The 16319-nt window shown below is 39.9% G+C and overlaps 1 protein-coding gene across 2 annotated transcripts; it reads right to left on the bottom strand.

The window, feature by feature from the left end:
• Positions 1–2: 2 nt before the first annotated feature.
• Positions 3–16272, bottom strand: znf644a (zinc finger protein 644a). Of its 2 annotated transcripts, none has more exons than XM_040022165.1 (6): positions 16118–16272; positions 10571–13013; positions 3819–4412; positions 3209–3334; positions 1092–1194; positions 3–978 (listed from the first exon to the last, which is right to left on the bottom strand). In XM_040022165.1, exons 2-6 carry the CDS (start codon positions 13008–13010, stop codon positions 783–785), a joined length of 3459 nt encoding a protein of 1152 aa, XP_039878099.1. In that variant the 5' UTR covers positions 13011–13013; positions 16118–16272; the 3' UTR covers positions 3–782. The 2 variants fall into 2 exon arrangements, with proteins under 2 accessions (XP_039878099.1, XP_039878098.1); XM_040022164.1 differs by having other exon boundaries at positions 16057–16183.
• Between the last annotated feature and the right edge of the window lie 47 nt (positions 16273–16319).

Genomic DNA, 16319 nt, shown 5'->3' with positions numbered 1-16319 from the left:
GATTGTTTCTTTGTCTTTTATTTAGAACAACACAAATGTTTTAAGCATCGTATCTGTGCGATATAGTACATTTAAAATTAAATTATTTCAAAACAGTATATTTAAACATTAAATATAGGTGACATGTATGAAGGGCTTGGTCAGCACGGGTTGTGCGTGTTAGGTCTCTCTCTCTTTTTTACCTCTTTTCTTCCTCAACCACCTTCAGTTTAAATCTTGTGTTAGAAACAATGCAGTTACTGAAATACTATAAAACACTCTTTCTATGCATGACAAGTTTTCAGACATTTTTTTTCTTTTTCATTTTTTCCTTTTTTTTTTTTTTTTTTGTTTTGTTTTGCACTTTCATTCAAAATATTTCTCTCAGTAACTCTGGCCTGAAAAGAGACTGTGGGTTTTGATTTGACCGTGTTGCAATACAAAGGAAACATGATTTGATGTGAATATTGATACAGAAGAGAAGTGCTCCCAGAAACTGACTCAAACCATGAGAAATCTGAGGTAAAGGTTGTCTTCATTAGAAATGGATTCCACACTACATTACTGCATAAAACAAAACAGTCTGTCCACTTGGAATTGTATTCCAAAAAAATGGACCATGTAAAAACAGACAGGGTAACAATATCCAAAATAATTGATTTTTTTCATCTGTCCAAATGTGTACAATATCTCAGGCAATATTGTACTTTTGGCCGGTAATTTGTTGACTAAAAAAACAAAAGTGAACATCGAATATACATACACATACAGTCTAGTGAAATCTAAAAAGGTCCCCACTGGCCTCATGAGACAGCATGTGTGACTGTCAAGGAGCCATCTTGGTCAGTCTTGAAGGTTGGGGTGTCTGTGGGCAACGAGGTGACCTCTACCATGCCTAGCCCAGTGTGAGGGACGCTAGTGTTCATTATGTGTCTTTGTAAATGTTTTATCCAGTCCTCCTGAACTGACAAGGGACCTTGGAAGACCAGGTCACAGAACCTGGAAACACAAAAAGAAATGCAAAACCAGGCAACCAGGTTATCTGGCAGCTTGAGACTGGGGAAAAATGAATTGGGGATTAAAAAAACAACAAAAAAAAGCAAACACATTACCTGCAGGTGAGCCTGTACATTTCCTCTGGCGTTTGAGTTAAGGGCAGTGTCTTCTTTTTTGAGCCAGGCCTTGAGCGTGTCCTAACTGCTTTACAGTCAATCGCTGAAAGACAATTTCATTTACAGCCAAACATTAACACTACAGTATATTTAACATTATAATGGATGAAAATATCTGATGAACACTGGAAAATTGTCTAATGACATTTCAGCAAGAGTTCTTTGAATGGGCTTTGAATGTGTGGACATTTTTGACTTTTGCTGCATTATGCATGGTCGAGTGTGGCTAAGAAAGGGCCCAAGATCAAAGCGTGATGATGTGCGCCTGCAGGAAAACTGGGTCCTGACAACTTGAAGCCACCAAGAGGTCGCTCTGCAATTAAAATCTCTGCTAAAGCTCCAAAAAGCTGATGCCCTCCTACATTCTTACCTTGGGGAGCACACAAATAACCACTGGTGGACTAAATATAACTAAGATTTGGACATCGCAGCTCCTTTTGGTTTCCAGCTACACAGTTTTATCAGGCTGAGATTTCTGCTGCTGTTGGTGCCTGAAAGTTTGTGAACCCTTTGCATAAATATGACCTGCTGCCAGAATAAGAGATCCCAGTTAAACAAGATAAAAAATATTACATCATTCCTTTTATTCAATAATCCAACGTTACATAAGAGAGGTAAAACTATGTGCTTTTTGCTTTTGCGGTCTGCTCTAACATTCTTGCTAGGTTAGGGGTTAGGATTCTGACTTGGCCGCATAGTCTTTATTCTTTTTAACCTTTAAGTACAAATATTAGTGATGAAGGTCATTGTATTGCTGCACGACCTACTTTCTCTCTCGAGATTTACGTCGCAGACAGATGTCCTGGTTTTCCTTTAGAATTTGCTGGAATAATTCAGAAGTCATTGTTCCATCAGTGATGAAGAGGCATCTTGGCCTAGATGCAGCAAGCAAGGCCCAAACCATGATACAACCATCTGCTCCTCTCCCTGCCACGCACAGCTTTGCTGTTTGGTGTTCTCCTTTTAACAATTTAATGAACCTGAACATTTGCCCGCATGGAAGTGGTGTTACCCTGGGGTCCTTTATGATCATATGAACTACACACCTTGCTCTTGGGTGATCTTTGTGGGTCGACCACTCCTGGGGAGTGTAACAGTGGTCTTGAATATCCTCCATTTGTACACAATTTGTCTGACTGTGGAACGGTGGAGTCCAAACTCTTTTGAGATGATTTTGTAACCCTTTCCAGCTTCATGAGCATCAACAATCCTCTTCCTGAGTTCCTCAGAGAGCTCCTTTGTTCTTGGCATGATGCCGTTCCACAAACACAGTTAGATTCTTTTTTTTTTCTTTTTCTTTTTTAAACAGAACAGGAGGTGCACTCACACCTGATTGTAATCTGGCTGATTGAAAACATCTGACTCCAATTTCAGATTAATTGATAATCCACGAGGTTCACATACTTAATACTAAAATAATACATCTTAGGACTTGAAAATCTGAAGTTGTTTTTGGTCACATTTATGCAGAAATCTATTAAATTCTAAAAGGTACTTTTCTTTGGCGGTTTTAACCAACAGTAGAGCATTTTTTTATAAGTAGATGCTCACTTTCTTTGCATTGGGTACACTTGAAAACAAATAGTTTGAAGGTAATGCGATCTGATGTGATGCTAGTGTAAAAAGAAAGCAGAAGGAGACTTCTTTGTGGTAAATGCTCCAAGACCAAAGATTTTTTTACATTTTTTTTTTTTTATTTGAAGTGGAACTGCTACTAAAACTGTGGTCAACACTGCAGAAAACAGATTGGCTTTTGCAACTATTCCCAATCTTCCAAAAAGGGTAAAAGGAGATTATTCAGTACCAGGAGAAGCCAAAGAGTATGCACAGAGGAAGAATAAAATCACTTGTTTTGTGAGCCCAGCTGTTTTGAGTTTTGATGTTTTTGTTACTGATAAGACCTAGTCAGGAAGAAGGCTAAGAAAAAATTCTGGCGTGAAACTGGATTAACAGTTTATGGGGACATAGTAGTGTGAATGGTAAGTGTAATTGTAAAGGTTTTAAGAAGAAAGCATACAGGGCGTAGTCTGACTAAAGATTTTACTAGTGGCACTTACTAGTTCCCTCGAGTAAGGCGATCCTTTTTCTTTTTGCATATGCCCGGAGGTGATTTGACAATGCAACACCACTGTGGAACGTTGCGTTGCAATGGATGCACACCTTCCTGTTGAATTCACCCTTCTCTGCGAAAAGACAAAATCAATAAGAAGAAAATAAATACAGAGCTTTAGTGAGGTTTACTTATTCGTCGGAGGTGTTGATGAATTGTAGAAACAGACACTGGTAAGTTTATCACGTCTAAAATCAAGCTTTCAACAGTTTCCATCACATTTCAGCAAATAAGCCGTCTGCGACAAAAAAGAAATGTACTTGGAAATGCCTAAGTGTCAATACTTTATTTAATATTATACTATTAACTGCAAGGCAATAAAACAAGAATAAAGCTAATCTGTATTTCGTGTAACAGGCGTTTCCGTTTCATCCACAATACAAGGTATACTCTTATTCTCTACATTTATGCTGATGAAACCTTAATTTCAACACACATGCACACTCACAAACACACAAAAAAATCCTGACAAAAACAGCTGCTGCAAATCTGAGTTTTAGAACATGCACAAGCTTAGACAATTAAATTTAATGGTAGTCCAATGCATTGTTACTTACCAGATATTTGGTTTGGCAGTGAAGATGCAACTTTTGCTCCTGAATTGTGTTCACTGTTTGAAGAAACTGATATCATGTTTCTGGATATCTGAGAGGATCCCTTTAGTCTGGCATCTTCCTGACACTTCCTTTTCTTTAGAATTCCTATCAAGGCAGTTGTGCCTGAGAACGAATTTTTAACATCCAAATTCGTCTCCTGTTGCCTTTGTTCAGATTCAATTTCTGCTAAAGAAAAGGTGGGTATCAGTGGTTTGGCTTCAGTGCAAACGCTTGAATCGGAATTACTTTTTATGATTCCAGTATGGGGCGATGTGAAACGATCAGCACTGGACAGCTTAGAAGAAGCACCATAGTGGAAATGGTTCCGTCTCTTTCCCACAATCTGAAGGGCCCTCTGGAACTCCTTCTTGTCCCTCATCAGCTCTCGTAGTAAAAGTAATGGGGATTTGTTTTTTGATGCAAAGCTTTTACCAAGCTTTTTGAGGTGGCCTCGTATGTGGTTTGACTGCCCAGTCCTGTTGTCAAACGAGTCCCCACATAAGGGACAAGAATGAATGCTCTTCACGGTCTCAGAGTTCGACTCTAGCTGTAATGCTGAGAGAAATAAAATAAAATTAGGCACAAAAACATTGCACCGTATAATATCAGACATTTGAACTTTGTAACACTGAACGACTTTTAATTTATAATTTAAATCCAGTTTGCAAGTTGGGTTTTATGTTTTATGCTCACAGTTCCTTCCACTGGTTTTATACAGGTATCTCAAAAGAATGACTAACAAGATTTCGGATGCAGCTAGCTACTGTTGGCTAGCGCTTTGTCACATGGAATTACACAGCGGGTAGCTCTGCATGCTTTATTTGGCAGAGTTTTTACCCCAGAAGGCCTTCCAACTATTCCCATCAGGAAAGGCCAGATAACCAAAGGGGATTTGTGTCTCTGGCTGGAATCAACGCAGTAATCTTCCACTTGCCCAGCAGATGTGTTAACCACTACACTATGGAGACGGACGCAGCCAGGCGGCTAACCACCCCCCACCAAAACAAGATGGAGAATTTGGAAGAAGGTAGCCCCACTAATTTTCACAAAGCAGTTCTTGAGAGTTTGTCAGTGTTGATTGTTACAGATACAACCTACTGACCTTTGACACTATAATGTTTACATATAAATTACCGTATTTCAAAATGCTTATATTCTGCTGCACTGTTGGCTGCAGAAATCACCAAGACCAGAAAGAGAATCTTTAATTTTCTCTTGTTGCTGCTGATGTGGACAGAAGATGACACTGGATTGCAGTGACAGATCACAAACAATGGAAGCCTACAGTAGATTGTGGAGCGAACATTTCATTTGATCTAACCATCTTGCAGAAAACCCTATTTATAGATAGTGTACATTAGTGCTGGGCGATATGACAATATATATCGTGTGGACGATAGAAAAATGTCTATCGTGCCATTTGTCTTCTATTGTTTCTATCGTTTCTAACCTAGTTTTATAAATTATTATATAAAATATATCATTAAATAGCCGTTGGCAAATATATTAGTGTTGTCTTGTCACTATACATAATCTAACTTTATGCAAGAGAAAATAAAGTATAAAAAATATGATATTTTTCGTAGGGGTGCAACAATACTTGTATCGGTATTGAACCGTTTGATATAGTGCTTTCGGTTCGGTACGCATATGTATCGAACGATACAAAATTTTTAATTTATTTTATCAACTTTTCTTCTGACGATGCTGTCTGTGTTGAGAGCTCAGTGGATCTGCGTTCGACTACTCCGCCTAGGCTGCACTGTCGAGTGCAGATCCACTGAGCACAGCGTAAGCTAGCAAGACAGAAGCTAAGCTCGTTGCAACATGGCAACTGCCTCAACGCTACCCGAAACTGAACCTCCACCACCCTCATTCAGATCTGGAGTTTGGAACTATCTTTGTTTTCATGTGAAGCATGACCCTGATGGTAAGCGCGTCATGGACGAAAGTAAAACAGTATGTCGGATGTGCCACGCAATGCTCAATTACATTGGTGGGAACCACTGCGTTAGCGCAGTTAGCTCATTAGCGTGTTGACGCCGTCCAGCCCCATGCATGGGGCGATCTGCGGTAACTCGTTAACGGAGATTTGCCGCGTTATGGCGTTAATGTCATTTTAACTAGATTAACGCTGACAGCACTAGTGGGAACACAACGAATATGACTGCACACTTACGCCGACATCATCCTAGTGCAAAGACAAGTGGAAGCAGACAAATCAACAAGCATGCATGCTACAAACTTTACCCGAGTCATTTAGACAGCCGTTAGCACATGATTCTCCTTATGGGGACCTGATATGTTTAATATGCTGCTGAGAGTATAGCCCAGAAGAAGCATATAGTATAGCTTTTATTTTGGAAAGAGCCATTTCTCTGTAATAAACTCTCTTTTCCAAAGATGAGTGATTTCTCGATCAGATAGATTTATTTATTTTTTATTATTTTGTTGTTTCAGCAACATTAAATTTAAAAACTGTACTTTTGAGTTAAAATATATATTTATAATTTTAATAAATGACAAATTAAAAAGGCATGAACATTTTTTTGTATCGAAAAAATATCGAACTGTGACACCCAAGTATCGAACCGAACCGAACCGTGAATTTTGTGTATTGTTGCACCCCTAATTTTTTGCAAAGAAACTCCGTCTTGTGGTTTTGCGACATGCTTTATGGTAACTCAAAACGATGGACGCGCGACAGTTTGCAGTTTCATGCCCGGACATGCAACAGGCAGAGACAGCTACAAAGGCAGCCCAAGAAGAAGCACTTTTACCGAAAAGACGGGATACGTCTGTGATTTGGTTACATTTTGGGTTCAACAGCACCGACACAGAGCAGAAGATGCCCATTTGCAAGCTACAGTGGGGCAAAAAAGTATTTAGTCAGCCACCGATTGTGCAAGTTCCCCCACTTAAAATGATGACAGAGGTCAGTAATTTGCACCAGAGGTACACTTCAACTGTGAGAGACAGAATGTGAAAAAAAAATTCATGAATTCACATGGTAGGATTTGTAAAGAATTTATTCGTAAATTAGGGTGGAAAATAAGTATTTGGTCACCTCAAACAAGGAAAATCTCTGGCTCTCACAGACCTGTAACGTCTTCTGTAAGATGCTTTTCTGTCCCCCACTCGTTACCTGTATGAATGGCACCTGTTTGAACTCATCATCTGTATAAAAGACACCTGTCCACAGCCTCAAACAGTCAGACTCCAAACTCCGCCATGGCCAAGACCAAAGAGCTTTCGAAGGACACCAGGAAAAGTATTGTAGACCTGCACCAGACTGGGAAGAGTGAATCTACAATAGGCAAGCAGCTTGGTGTGAAAAAATCAACTGTGGGAGCAATCATCAGAAAATGGAAGACATACAAGACCACTGATAATCTCCCTCGATCTGGGGCTCCACGCAAGATCTCATCCCGTGGGGTCAAAATGATCATGAGAACGGTGAGCAACGATCCCAGAACCACACGGGGGGACCTGGTGAATGACCTGCAGAGAGCTGGGACCAAAGTAACAAAGGTCACCATCAGTAACACACTACAACGGCAGGGAATCAAATCCCGCAGTGCCAGACGTGTTCCGCTGCTGAAGCCAGTGCATGTCCAGGCCCGTCTGAAGTTTGCCAGAGAGCACATGGATGATACAGCAGAGGATTGGGAGAATGTCATGTGGTCAGATGAAACCAAAGTAGAACTTTTTGGTATAAACTCAACTCGTCATGTTTGGAGGAAGAAGAATACTGAGTTGCATCCCAAGAACACCATACCTACTGTGAAGCATGGGGGTGGAAACATGGGGCTGTTTTCCTGCCAAGGGGACAGGACGACTGATCCGTGTTAAGGACAGAATGAATGGGGCCATGTATCGTGAGATTTTGAGCCAAAACCTCCTTCCATCAGTGAGAACTTTGAAGATGAAACGAGGCTGGGTCTTCCAACATGACAATGATCCAAAACACACCGCCCGGGCAACAAAGGAGTGGCTCCGTAAGAAGCATTTGAAAGTCCTGGAGTGGCCTAGCCAGTCTCTAGACCTCAACCCCATAGAAAATCTGTGGCGGGAGTTGAAAGTCCGTGTTGCTCGGCGACAGCCCCAAAACATCACTGCTCTCGAGAAGATCTGCATGGAGGAATGGGCCAAAATACCAGCTACTGTGTGTGCAAACCTGGTAAAGACCTATAGTAAACGTTTGACCTCTGTTATTGCCAACAAAGGTTATGTTACAAAGTATTGAGTTGTATTTTTGTTATTGACCAAATACTTATTTTCCACCCTGATTTACGAATAAATTCTTTACAAATCCTACCATGTGGATTCATGGATTTTTTTTTCCACATTCTGTCTCTCACAGTTGAAGTGTACCTCTGGTGCAAATTACTGACCTCTGTCATCATTTTAGGTGGGGGAACTTGCACAATCGGTGGCTGACTAAATACTTTTTTGCCCCACTGTATGCTATAAAACTAATCCTGCACCCGATGGCAACACAACAAATCTCTTCTATCACCTACAGAAGGTACACAAAGGAAAACTCAAGAACCCAGAAAATCCAAGCTAAACCAAGTTATGGAACAATGGAAGCAAGTTTGGAAAAGAAAAACTATAGCCAGCCGAAGATAAAGCAGTCTTTTGCACAAGGTACGCCGTTTGAGAAAACATCCCAGTGCCATAAACAAATCACAGGAGCCATCTCACGTTACATTTGTAAAGGCATGGCCCCTGTTCATGTAATTGAGAAGGACAGCTTTCGTGACCTCGTCACCCTCTGCGCTCGCTGTTTACAGACTGCGTACTTTCCACATGACCACACTGGAGTCATGTTAGCCCAAGGTATGAGTCTGCCATTGATACATATTTAATATGCATAAAGTACATTATGTACATATATACATGCATGTAGTACTCATGTATATATATGTATGTATGTATATATATATATTAGTTTTACCAACATATAGAGATTGACAGACCACGTGACTTTCGCGCATTGCATGCCGGGAACTCGTGGCAAAACAATCCAAGTACCGCATCAAATGCAAGCATTTGCAGCACCGCAAAACGTTCATTCTCCGGTTCCAATACCTTCTTGCTTTTTCTTTGTCCCCCAAAAAAGTTATGTACAAAACAAAGGCGAACAATGCCGGTCCGTACAAAGACAGACTTGATGAAAAGTCAAAGAAAAGATACGAGGAAAAAAATCAAAGGAGTGAAAGGGTTAGACCCTTACGAGCACACAGAGTGGACAAAATACATTAGCGTGCTGCCCAACTTTCACCACGCTCATATTTATAATTATACGGTTCTTGGAGTGAGTGCATACACTCATGAAGTTTAGTAACTTCAGGTCACTGCAACAAGCCCAGGTACAGTTTACCGATGGATGGGTACAGGACCTTGAAATGCACCGTGTAGAACGAAAGACCATCGTATGAACAAACGTAAGTTTACCAGTCTCACAAATCGTCTTCATAAATACACATTCGTTAACCGTTTATTAATAGGACCTTTGAGCTCAACGGTAATTAATTAGTAATGGAAATAATTTCTGGTTCGCATTACAGAAATGTAGCAGTGACAATAATATTGTATGCTGTAATCGTACTGGGCAATCAGTGATACAAAAAAACCTGTTTTACCCTGTGAATAAAAGTATATGTTTTTGTCAATGTACCATGGCAATAACAGAAGCGAAACGCAATATCGTGTCAGGACAATTCACTATTTATGCACAATAAACAAAGGAGCATAGCGCGACAATTTCTGTTCAGCGCCAGACTTGCTTGTAACCTATATCACCAATTATTTTATGAAAAATGACGTATTAACTACTACAAAACACTGACCTTTTTGGAAATGCTTTGGAGCAGACTAACATGTGAGCTGGCGTGTTCTGGGATGTTATATTTGGTCTTTGAATGGCTGCAATCCAGGCCATCCGTCGGCTCTTTGTTACTTCGGAAACATGGCTCGAACAATTTCTCTTCAACGACGTAATCCAATAACAACTGATCTCTTTACCCGTCGGCTTCCCGTGGCTGTCATGCGACCGGCTATTGCAGTTAATAATACAACAGCTTCTTGCCATTTTTTGTGTTTCTTTTTATCGCTGTGTAATGTAATTTCAATTGAAAGCCTGCGTCCGCTAGTACCTCTTGCCACGAGTTCCCAGAATCCTTTGCGGTTTTACCCCTGAATGACGTCACATTTTCAATCTCTATATGATATGCATGTTAGTAAAACAAATATTTTCATCTACTGTTCTGGCTGTAGTAATTCCGAGTGACCCCTAATTAAGAATTAATGTGTCTAGGTCTTTGTCAAACTTTTCAGAGAATAACTGGAAACATTGTGGTAATATTGCAGTATATCGTGATATATATCGTCATTGTGATATAAAATAATTCATATCGTGATAAATATTTTTTACATATCGCCCGGCACTAGTGTACATAACTAATTATTGCAGTTAATAACTGGTCAGTAACAACCAGTCACTAGAGAAAAACTCCAACCAATTGGCGAGTGGTACCTTCAAATTAATTTGATTAATCTGTTGATGGTTTAGTTTTTGGAACCACATTTTGAGATCTCCTGCAGTATCTGTTACAACTCGGCAAGAGCACATTTTAACAGTAGTAATAAGGAAAGCTGTAATGCACAAGAGTTTTTCTTTTAAAGAAGAACATGCAATAAGCAAGTACCTTTTTTCAATCGGCGTAATGCTGACATTTTCCGTCGAATTCGCGGCCTTCTGTCTTGACAAGCCACCTGCTCAGGAGGCACAACATGGCGCGCATTGTAGCTGAGCCCTACCCTATGAAGATGCCCTCGGACGTGATTTGACAATCCAACACCTGACTCAAATACTGCAGGACAATAAGGACAGTTCTTGCGGTCCGATTCCAACTCTGACAAATCATCTCCGAAGGATTCTCCCAATGGTATTTGGTGGGCTTCAAAGGTTTCTTGAAACACTTCTGTTTCTATGCATTCTTCTTTGATTTCAGGGTCAGTCTGTTCTTGCTCTTCAGTCTTTATCTTCTCAAAAAGCCTTTTAGATGCTTGAAGGGCACCCCTCATAGACATTCTTCTGCTATATGTGTAAATGATGTTTTGTTTTTCTTTTTTGATGCCATTGTCAGAAAGGTTACTGTTTGCATCTGTATCTTTAAACTGGAAAATATCCCTTTCATCATAGTTGGCCACTTCTTCAGGATTGACTTTTTTCGGACTTGGCAAAGGTTTTGGTAAGATAAAGCATGAGTCTTGGTCGGAGGTGTTGCGATATGGGGTGGACATCTTTCTTTTAGATGGTGTCTTTTTGACTGTCAAGGGATCTATAGTCACACTGGACCCATTTGGGGATAAAGTTGATTCTTCATCCTTGACTGTCAATGTTTCAAGCAACTCATCACAACCATCTTTGTCACTGTGCTGAACAGGTTTACTACAATTATTGCGTTCCTTCTTCTGCTCTAAACTCTTTTTTCCATGTCTTTGTCGAGACAGGAGAACATTAATAGATTTGTCCAGTTTTGACTCTGTTACTTGAGACCTGGGGCCTCTCTTAAGCTTGCTATTTCTGAATAAGTCTGAAATGTCACTGGACCCATTAGGTGAACAAGCTCTTTTAGAGGCAATCTGATTTTTGATAGAGATTTTAGATGTAAACTCTGCATCTTCGACAGGAGTTTTACAAGTAGGCACTTGCTGCTCCTTACCTAGTTGTGCGTTTTTCTCTCTATGCTGTGCGGCTTCATATTCTTCAAAACTTTGTTGATGGCGTCTGAGAAGGTGATTCTTAAAAACATTTTTGCTAAAAGCTCTATAAGAACAAATATCACACGAGAATATTCCATGATCATCCTCCTGCACTTGCTTTCTAACCGTAATAACAGTGTGCTGCATAATGTCATGTCTCCTAAGGTCATTTTCACTAAGAGTCCTGAAGCTACATTTGTCACATCTAAACTTTCTCTTGTCCTTCTCATGTGTCTTTGCATGTTGAACAAATGTGTTTGGGCAATTTGTTCCAAATGGACACTGAGGGCAGAAAAACTTAGCGTTTTTATCATCTTTTTTCCGATCATTCACACCTTTGATCTCTTCAGTAAGTCTTGTTCTCTTGTCCTTATGGATGGACATGTGGTCAATAAGCAAACCACTTTGTCTGAAAGACTGGCCACACTCTCGGCATATGAAGGGCTTTGGTGAAATATTGGGAGGTTCAACATGAGACTTCATATGACGATGCAAATGATGTTCTTTCTTGAATATAAGTTTACATTTTGAGCATGGGTAACAGGACGGCTTCCCCTCTGAATGAGAATTTATTGTGAGTCTTCCCTTCAATGGAGAAAGTCCGTGTTTCATGTTGTTCTCATGCGAATTCCTTGAAGGTCCATTGTAAAGAATTTCCTTGATGGCCTTTACTGTTCCATTTGGATACTTTGAAACTTTTCCTGTTGGTGATGACTGTGACTTAGAGAATTTCCTTGACTTTCTGACTTTTCTGACAGGAATGGAATCTTCTTGGCCTTCAGCCTCAGACAGTTCCTCAGATGACTTGGGGCTCAATTCAGGGTAAAGGTCTTCTGAAGGATCTACCATCACAACCATGTCCATTTTCCGTTTCCTTCTCCTTTGGCTATTAGCAGGAGAGACTTCCTCTTTAGTCTCCTCACCAGGGGAATCACTATGGTTTTCCCAAAGAAACTGCATAAACTCTTTGTGTGGGTCCCAATTTAGGTCACTGGTGCTACTAAAATTATCCAATGAGTTCTCAGGTGACTCATCAAATCCCCAAATTCCTGCAGTGTCGATTTCATGTACAGTTTTTAGAGGCGTGATACTCTTTTCCTCCTCTTTTTCAGAGGAAATGCTATTTAGTTCATGGGCTTGTGTAGCCTGATGGGAAGAAGGTCCATTTCCCAAGCCAACCGGAGACAACATATCTTCATTCGACAGAACATCAAGGACATTGTTTTGTTTTGGGGAAGGCTTGCCAAAGGAATCAGTGCAAGCAGCGGATTCTTGCGCCATTCTCACTGGTTCCTGTAGGAGTGTGAGGGCATTGATCTCAGGATCTGCATCTTTGTCATCTTCATCAACACCTGTCAGACATGACATTTCTGCTGCCATGACCTAAAAAAGAAAAGACATTCTTAAATATACTCACTAACAAACAACTAAATAGTATAGTATTATTCAGTTCAAACCTCTGGCCTGAAAATAGACCATTGGTCTGGAAATTATGTAGCTTTTTTGACTTCCTCTTCATAGTACACACATATTTGTAAATAAAAGAAAACTTCTGTGTTAAAAAATTGTATGGTAATTTTTTTAACATCATACGTGAGCTATTGAGGTCACATGAGGCAAGGTGTGCATGGGGGATTAAATCAAGGATCACGTTAGGATAGTAAACTATAAGTTAATGCTCTCATACAGGTATTTTCTAACCAACTATTTTCTAACCATTCATCCATCGATCCATTTGCTACCACTTATCCAGCCAACAAAGAAACCTAGATCTCCCTCTCCTCAGCCACTTCCTTAAAGTGTTCCTATGACAGTCAAGACATATAACCTCTCCAAGGACATGTCGTTCTTCCAGGACATGTCGTTCTTCCAGGACATGTCCTTTTTCCAGGACATGCCCTTCTTCCAGGGTATGTCCTGGAAAAAGGACATGTCCTGGAAGAACGACATGTCCTTGGAAAGGTTATATGTCTTCTTCCAGGACATGCCTGGAACACCCAGGAGACACTATAATCAGATGCCCAAACAAGCCCCTTAGTGGTTCTACTATGAGTCAGTGAATGACCCAGCTTGTCCCTGACCTGGAGTGGGTATTCTATCCTTTTCTGACTGAGAACCATGGCCTCAGACTTGTGTTAAGTGTTAATTCTCATTTCTTCCAATTAACACTGGGCTGCAAACTGCTTCAATGTGAGCTGGAGGCAACCACTTGATGAAGCCAATAGAACCACACTGTTTACAAAAAGCAGAAGCCACCAAGGTGAAAGCCTTCCGGCACCTGTTGTTTCCACCTGAAGATTCTGTCCGTAAAAATTAGAATAGAAAATGTGACAAGCCCCGGTGAAGTCCAACACCCACTGGAAATGAGTCCGGCTTATTCCCAGCAATGCAAACCAAGCATTTTGTTTTTCTTTTGGTACGATAACAAGGAGCAAAATGACTATGTTTTTCCATCACATTCATGGGTGAAGGGAGCAAGCGTCATCCATGTTGAGCACCGAGCAACTGGAATTTTGGATGACAGCAATGCTTTCATCCATAGGCCCTTTCCACTGGGCATATGGAGAGCCAATGGAAAGGGGTTTTCCATTGGCTCTCCATAGGCAAATACCTCAGCAAATGGACACAACTACGAAACCATGTTAAGCATAAATCTATTAACAGTTGCTTACTACAGTACTAGTCACAAACATGCCAGGGATGGTTACTAGCTAGCTATAACTTAGATATTCATCACGTAACTTATTATACTAATAGTCAAGTATAAAATATATATATACACCGGTTAAAACCGGATGTTTTTATCAGCATGCCAATATTATTGGCCAAAATTTGCCATTTGGAAACCTATCAGTATCAGTATTCATAATGGTCGATAATTTAAAAACTCGAGAGATGGGAGAAACACCCTTCTTGCTATGAATATTGACATCACATAATTTTTCTGCCTCTCCAACCTCTCTAAACACAAAGTAGGGCAGGGCATAAACAATTAAGTAAATACCCTAACAGTTGTTGTGTGTGGTTAACTGTTTAAGGAAAAAACAATATGGCAACATATTGGAACATCGAGTTTTTAACTCACCAAACAAAACATTTTTGCAATCTTGAAGTAACACTTAAATTGCACATTACCGTTAGCTAATATTTTTGAACTTTTTCATACCTCGCTGCACAGGAATAAATGTTTATTTTGAACCTCAAGGGCGTAGGTAGGAAAAATGGTGCAAGAAGCTGCTGCCAAACAGCAAACAGAGCTGGAGTCATCAACCAACCGGAAGAACATTATTCATTTAATTGAAAAGCTTCTTTCAGATTGGAAACCATTCCTGACACAACCCTGTGTCTCCACCCATTTTTTTGCATGTTAGGCAAATGTGTTAACCACTACACTGCTGAGCCACTAATTGTTGTTTTACTGAGTATTTTGACTATTCATGTCATTTTTCAAAGTAAAACACAATTACATTCTTATAAATAGTACTTCTTTATCTTACACATTAGGTGAATGAATGGGTTAGGTTTTGGACTAAAGCCAAAATTCATCTTAAATTTGCCAAAAAAAATTGTTTGTTTTTTGACACTAGCAACCAAGAGAACAAACATTTAATGGTAAAAATCATTAACAGGAGCCCAGAAATGCAAATATAGATCAGTGGTAGTTAGCATTGTCTGTACATGCAGCTTGTAGCATGCTTTAGCAGATAGTATAAACTTGATAAAACAGGAAACTGTTCAAAATAACATTGAATATTTATATTTTTAAATGTGCATTTTGTAGTTCTTGGTTATTTAGATGTATAAAGTAAAGCGTTTGGCTATGCTACCAGAGTTGACTTCATGGCTCAATCAGCATTTACTGTCTACAAAATAAATAAAACTAAATACAAAATACACTCGATCCTTAGCTTAGATAATTAATTCTGGTCATTGTTAACACCACAAGGTCGAAGGAGCGAGAGGTGTTGTTTTTGAAGGGCAATAAAAGTGTCATACCAAGTGAATGCTTCTGTGGCACACAAAGGTGATCCTAACATGTACGTAGCAGCACCAAATCTGCACAGGGATGGACCTTATAAATGGCTTTTGGTGAGCGGTGTTGGATTTTGTATAGAGCTGAAACTTTCAGCACAGTTGTTCAGGTACATGCCAGCCCACGACAGTTGGTGTCCGTTTCAAATATGCCTTTTTTTCAGAGCAAATATGATCATCTAGACAAATGTTCCGTTGAAGGATCATTACATTTCTTTGACGTTTATATCACGATGTGTTGCTGGATGCTGCTTGCAGGAGCTGCAGACCATTCCATTAAGGCTGTTCCACACCAAAACCTATTCCTCAGGCTAAAATCCAGCTAATGACAATCGTTACTCGCTACTCATAATACAAACACCATTCCAAATGATGAAAAACAAACAAACGTTACCTCTGAGCGGTGTGGATGAAAACAGGGCGCAATTTATACGCTGCATTGAATAATTTCTTACTTTCGTCTTCCATCTATTTCACAGTCGCCATTTTCCTGTGGTGGTCTGGTGTGGGACAGATCATTTCTTTCGTACGGGTAATCGTACACGTAATTTACTCTAGTGTAAGAGGACAAACTTTTATCCAAATAATTACGTTTAATCCTGTGACTGTTTTATATTACAGCTATAGCAATAGCTCATGTTTTCGTCAAGTATTATT

Source organism: Simochromis diagramma, unplaced genomic scaffold, assembly GCF_900408965.1.
Source record: "Simochromis diagramma unplaced genomic scaffold, fSimDia1.1 OVJJ01000205.1, whole genome shotgun sequence".
NCBI lineage: Eukaryota > Metazoa > Chordata > Actinopteri > Cichliformes > Cichlidae > Simochromis > Simochromis diagramma.
This window is presented reverse-complemented; position numbering and strand designations above follow the sequence as displayed.